This window comes from Priapulus caudatus, unplaced genomic scaffold (genome assembly GCF_000485595.1).
Source record: "Priapulus caudatus unplaced genomic scaffold, Priapulus_caudatus-5.0.1 Scaffold249, whole genome shotgun sequence".
NCBI classification, from domain to species: Eukaryota; Metazoa; Priapulida; class Priapulimorpha; order Priapulimorphida; family Priapulidae; genus Priapulus; species Priapulus caudatus.
Window position 1 is genome coordinate 302,979 of NW_014577310.1, and position 7,001 is coordinate 309,979.

At 38.9% G+C, this 7,001-nt stretch overlaps 1 protein-coding gene across 1 annotated transcript in view; it reads right to left on the bottom strand.

Moving 5' to 3' along the window:
- LOC106808021 (CAP-Gly domain-containing linker protein 1-like) overlaps positions 1-7,001 on the bottom strand; it is a gene marked incomplete in the record, with an annotated part of 30,091 nt that overhangs the window by 11,279 nt on the left and 11,811 nt on the right. Inside the window, 2 exon segments of the mRNA XM_014810568.1 lie at positions 3,844-3,990; positions 4,871-5,029. Coding sequence (XP_014666054.1) covers positions 3,844-3,990; positions 4,871-5,029 — 306 coding nt within the window.

Below are 7,001 nucleotides of genomic sequence, written 5' to 3' on the forward strand. Positions count from 1 at the left end.
TAAGGAGCAACTACGTGATGTAGATGTAGATGAAGATGTCGAGACAGACATACTATAACCACACATATTTTAAGCGAATTCGTAACTATTTATGAGTGCAGAAATGTCAAGGTTCGATTTTGAAGCGAGTTCAGATTTCACAGTTAGAGCAGTTCAGTTCAGATAAATGAACTACTCAAATATGTCATCAGTCAACAGATGCTTAGGTGAAGGCACTCACTTGTTGCACAGCACACACCAGTCGCTACATATCAGTGCAGTCACAGCTTAATTCTCACAATTCACTCAAATCAAATTAATTAAGCATAATTAATGCTCTTAATGGTCTTAATGTCCTGCATATCAAGTGTGGTATAAGATTTAGTGCAGCATACCTCTTCAATACAGGAATGACGTTGAACTTGTAAATCAGAAAGCTCGCCATTCAACTGCCTAATGCTCTCGTCTTTCTCATAAAGCTGTTAAAATATTAATTACAAAATATACATTAATTATACATTGCCACGTTCACACGAGGGTTTCCTTGATATGTGGCCAAAAGAGAAGATTTGGGAGACATTGTGATCAGTTGAGAGTACGTGGAAAAATAATAAATATCATCAGCATACTATACACATATCCCTAATTAAATATAATTGGTGCATAGGCCTACATGGTTTGCCAAGATGCCATATTATTTTTAATCATTAGTTATCATTTTTCTCTGATTTTTGAGACATTTAAGACTTTTAGCAGTGACCATGAGTTGCAAAGATTTCCCCTTCAGCCACCAATATTCACTTAATTTTCACATATAGCAAATATTCTGTAACAAATGATAAGATGGTTTTGCTCTAGGATGGGCTGGCAAACCTTGGCCTGTGTTTGTGTTAGTTCCTCCCTGAGCTCCCGCATTGATGCACCTCTCTCAGCAATCGTCTGCAATGCTAGCTTGTGTTTGTCCTCGAGCTGAAAGCACTTCTTCTGAAGCTGGAATATCTCCTCCTCTGCCTCCGCTACCTGACAAACAAACACTCACACGTTGGTACCTATCTGCAAACAATCCTTCACTATTTTGCATTATGATTACTATTACTTTTTAATTACTATTAACGACTATCTCCCTATTTTAAACAATTAACGTTAACATTAAACAATCAACAGTAATTGTAACAAATTTGGCCTTCTTAATAATATCACGAATGTAAGCATTCATGATATTATTGAGAAATAGCATTTCAAAGTATTCAAGTATTCATTATATCAGGAGTAAGATAATATAGGAGTATCCTATATTATCTTACTCCTGATTATATTGTAGCAACGCTAATGTCATTCCGCGAAAGCATCTAATACCAGCTCACACACATCACATGCTAATTTTACACCATACCAGCTGGCTAGAAGCAATGATCTATCTCCGGACTGCTGGACACATAAACAGCTGCTAATAGACAACTGGGGTGCAACCGCACACACACCGTTAGTTTTCACGCTGCACACTAGCCACATGTAGTTTGTGCTATAGCTTTATTGCAAACTGGACACTATAACCACATTACTGCCCATTAGCGCAGGTCGTCTTTTCGTGCCCTAGCATCTTAAACCCACACATTACACATCTAAAGCTATCTCTATATCGCCTCTATTATTAAATTGCCGCAATGTGCCATCAGCCCTACGTCATACCCCGTCGGCAATCTACCGTCGGCGAGATACGAACGACCTCCCGTTGAACGTAATGTATTCGACAAACGAATAAAATTCAATATACGAACGTCTTACGAATCAGCCAATCAGGGCATAAGCCTAGCGCTCACTCCTTCGGTGAGTCAGTTTAAGTACGTGACTCATTGAATGTGGTTGTGCTTTCATGATAGCACTTGCTGCTAGCTGTACGTAAATTGCTGTACGTCCTATATAGGGTTCGAGATACACATTTTTCGAGATACGAACAAATCTGTGGAACGAATTAAATTCGTATCTCGGGGGTACACTGTATATGGATTAAAATATCTATCTGGGAAATCTCACCTGGCTAGCAAAGTGCTGCTTGGCTTCCCGCAAATCACTCTCCACTTCCTGCAGATCTTTCTTAAGCCTATCCACCTATTCAATGCAAGAATAAATGCCAATAATACACAAGTGTGCAACCTTTTTTTATTTTTAGTCAGAAAGTAACTTTAAGAGAGAGAGAGAGAGAGAGAGAGAGAGAGAGAGAGATATCCACGAGTACAGTTAGAATGCCTTTAAGTTTTAACCTAATTGTTTTAAACCAGTGATAGACTGCTGTTGGTGTTGAGTTTAGGCTGGCTGCTGACGTCATTGTGAAGAAACATAAACAGCAAGCAGCTGCTGCCGTGTGCATGATCTGATACGTGCACAAAAAATCAGATTAACATGAGGAGCGAGTACGACATACGTAATAACGTAACACATGCCAACGTTACCATGCCAACATGCACTCGTGAACATCATTACAGTGTTTCTATGAGAATATCGTCTATATTATCTATTATTTAAATTTAATCGAATCTAATTAAATAGATTAATATATTTTTATATTTCTATATAACTATATTTCATAGAACATATATATTCTATGAGGTAACCTACAAGAAATATACATAACACAGGAGAAGTCTAATTATTTTGTTAGAAAAAAAACGGTTACACTTACAGATGTTATATTATCGTGCCAGTTACTCACAGTCATCAACGATTTCCTGTTTCCAGTAGGAACGACTACACCACAATTACGTTTGGTTGAACTTTGGATTTAAAAGTACTTTTGCATTTTTTTCGTTTTCTAAATAGAAGACATTAATATTCATAAATGCCTCATGGAGAAATTAGTATAAAGAACAGTGTCTATATTAAGGAGAGCTAGTAGCGATGGCCAAAAAAATTGTCTGAAGGAAGGAACCTATGTTATAAGATTTGAAATATGCTATGTAAATTTGTTTTAAAATATTTATGAATTTTTATAGCCGTGATAGCCATTAATAAACATTTCCGTACAACAGCTTGAAAAAAAGTGAATAAAAAAAACAATTTCAGTCATTAAATTGTAACCATTTTTTTGGGACCAGTACAGCAGTTGCTGACCCCCACAGGTTGCCTCCTCTTATCACCCGCCATATTGAGTAACTTTATCCTAAACAAACATTATTGCACCGCTACTCCTTTAGGAAACCGTAATAGGCACCCCACGCACAGAAATATCAACTTCTGTATGTGCTTATAATGATGGCGCTGACTGGTTTATATGTAACAAACAAAACAACTGCGTCGCATTAAGCTTTCACGGCCCGACTGGTCAACAACAACAATCAACATATCTGGCAATTTCATACAAACAACCTGTTTCAGATAGCAGGACCTCAGTGTGAGTTCATATATGAGTTACCCTGCCTGTCACTACTGCCGTTGTGCTGTTAATTGAGCAAGCTACTTTATCCCAATTTCTTCAACCAACAGCTGCCATAGGTATGCCTATATCTTGCCAGTCAGCTGAAGGCTGGCAAGCTTGCCCATGCAAAAATTAATAGCTTTGCTGGACAAAGCCTGTTAACGAATCCAAATCAGACTAGTCGTGAAAGCCCTACGCTCCACGAATTAGCTCACCCACATAACAGCAAATAGCTTTGCTGAGCAATGCCTGTTAATGAAACCGAAGACATTACAATGGTGGACGCCCTACAGTCGACGGATGGAGCCGACGGGAAAAAATAACACCTACCTTTAGCTTAGCAAAAGAGAGTAGCTTTGCTGGACAAAGCCTATAACGAGTCCAAAGCCGTTGCAAAAGCCGTATATACGCTCTATGAATGGAGCTGATGGGATAAAAAAAACAACACCTACCTTGGCTTCAGACTCGTGGATTGAGGTGCGAGCAACGACCAGATCCTTACGAAGCTCCTGCGCGTTCGCGCGCACGCTGTCCAGCTGGAACGTTCTATCGCTCAGCTGCTTGCAGAGAGCCTCCCCTAGCTCTTCAAGCTTCACCACCTGGTGTCGGATAACAACCGGTAAATGTCACGGAGCCGTACTTTCGCTGCAGATGCACAGTCAACACAAGCTTTGAAACCGTTCAGCAGGATCGAACTGACATGAAATGATGATGACACGACATGGAATGATGACGACATGACATGGAATGATGATGACATGACATGGAATGATGATGACATGACATGGAATGATGAAGACATGACATGAAATGATGATGACACGACATGGAATGATGACGACATGATATGGAATGATGATGACATGATATGGAATGATGATGACATGACATGGAATAATGATGATGACACGACATGGGGAATGCTCGCAGGATCCCAATTTTCATTCGCATGCAAAAATTCGATGTTGCAGCACTTTGTTTTCAAGCAATGTATTTTAAAATGTTCTAAGAGCTTCCTGACAACCAAATTAGGTGGATAGGTCAATGTAATTAAATTATAGGTGAACAGTTCAGCAGGAGCGAAGCATCAATGATGCAACCTAGGGAATCCTCGCAGAACCCAGTTTTCATTCGCGCGCAAAAATTCCTATTTTGCAGCATTTTGCAGTTTCCGAGCAATGTCTTTTAAAACGTCCCCAATCACAATTATTCGCTAGAGCTTCCTGTCAATCACACTAGATGGGTAGGTCAGTTTCGTGTGGATAAATCTAAAACCCTGGGGCCGTTGTCAGAAACAAAATTAGTTTTAACATTAGTCTTAACACTAACTTTTTTCTTATAGACCATAGACAGAAACATAGTAAAGTTACAAGTTTCTCATATGCACGGTATAAAGGTTTGACCTACCAAAAAAAATTCTATTCATTTAAAACTAAGATTAAGGTTGTTTCTGATGATGGTCCCCTGCAGGACACTTACCTCGCTCTCCCTGAATTTTAGTCGATCCTTCAGCTCTGTGACTTTGCTGTCTAGCCGCAGAGACTGGTGTTCCCGCTGCCGCGCCCGGTTAGCGGCAAGCAAGGTCGCCTCGACCTGCTGCAAGGTCGCTGACCGCAACTCATTCTGTACTTGTCCTAGCTGCAGATAACCATGCGTGTAAAGTGGTCTCTACATGATGGTATTAATGAGGTATACTATAAATACCATTAGGTGTGGTGTACAATTACCTTCTAGAAGTTAACGTTAGTGTGGGAATGATCTATTCTTTGGAATTAATTTTGATTTTCTTAATTTTTTTTATGGATTTAACGCCTCCTGGCTTTTTTGCTTGTCTCGGTAATTTAATCAACAAATGTCATTGATTAATATCTCTTCAGACGTGAGAAAAGGTCCAATAATTTCCTGTGAACTAAGCTTTGGAGCACCCCATAAGGATCTTCCTTCATTAGTGATGGAGGAAAGCACTACAGTTGAACTTCATGAAGATCACGATGCACAAAATGCATATATATACAAAGGAAATTAATAATGGCAGCCTACTCATACTCAAACGTTCGAAATTGGGAATGTAACCACCTCTGCATGAATACCTACACTTGGAAAAACTGCAGGCATTGCCATGGGATGTAGCAATGAGGCTTAATAATAATAGCCCATACATGCACAATATCATTGACAATAATACTGATGCAATATTATTGATAAGAAATTCTGTCGGCCACCAACGGCACAATAATATTGTGCAATATCGTCATTTGTGTTCTGATGCGGAAGGTGAACAGACGGATCTGCACAATGAGACAATAAGTGGACAATGAGAACCTTCAATAAATATCTACTGGGTTTTGATTCCATCAGAATATAGCGGAAGTCAAAATTTTCCTTCAATATTGCACACGAACGATCAATAATATTGTCAATATTCATTATTGACAATATTATTGTCAATAATATTGTCCGTGTATGGGCCGCTTCATAATTGCCATGCACAATCTGACGCAGAGCATCAGCTTAAACGTAGTTACGATCTATTTCACGATCAGAGTTTGCAGTGGCGGAAGATTCACCTGTATCTGTAGGATTAGTAGTAAACTCTGACATTCGGTTAGTTCATTCTGAGTGCTGGTTAATGTCACATCTCTGTCTGTTAGCTAAAACAACACAAGAACATCAACTATTACATATACAAAGCCAATGAACCTGCACCGCATTGTTACGAACGGGGACATCTAATGTAATTACACAAAGTATTAAAAAGGAAGGAGATCACGAGCAGGAAAGGGGAAAAAGGACAACCACTGAAAGGTGGCAATTGCCAAAGGAAGTAGGAGTATACATGCGACGGAAGACTATTAACTTCTCATGCTCATTTTGTTTACTCCGGGGAATTTTGAAGTGCAGGTCTATAAGCTACATCAGACTTTGGTGGCAACATCCACAAAATTTTGCATAATTTCTATGTGAAATCACATAATTTCAGGAATGCATAATAAACGCATATTGTAATTAGCAACTGTGTTTATTGTGTATTCCTGGTAATATCACCATAGTTGCAAAGTGAAACACATATTTTACACCCAGTTACATTACTTGTGAGTTACACCACATCACCTTAAGTCACCAGAAAGTGCAAAAAAAATGTGAATCAATACTGCATATAGGGCACAGCCTGAATGTAATGAACCATTGCCATTACAGACTATCATAAACACTTTTTGCCAAACTATTGGACATGTAAAAATGTAAAACTTTATTTATAATTGATATGGCAAAAGCCTTCTCGCAGCCACATTAGATCATCACGTAAGTGGGACAAAAAGCTGATTGTGAAAATATAACAAGAGCCGCAGAGCGTCTGGGCTCAACTTATACACATATTGGACATAAATATATTGGATCGTAAACCTTGTTCAACAAACATTTGCCTTTGCAATTGAACTGTGCAACTGTAGCCTCACATCCACAATAGCAAAAGCAGTTCAGTCCTTTGTTAACAGTCAACAAATCCATGTTTAACCCTCCTCTTGAGGGTCAAAAGTTTATCCCACACTTACTCTTCGCATGTCAGCGGAAAGTACATTATGGTCCTTTCAATAAAGCCATAAAAATG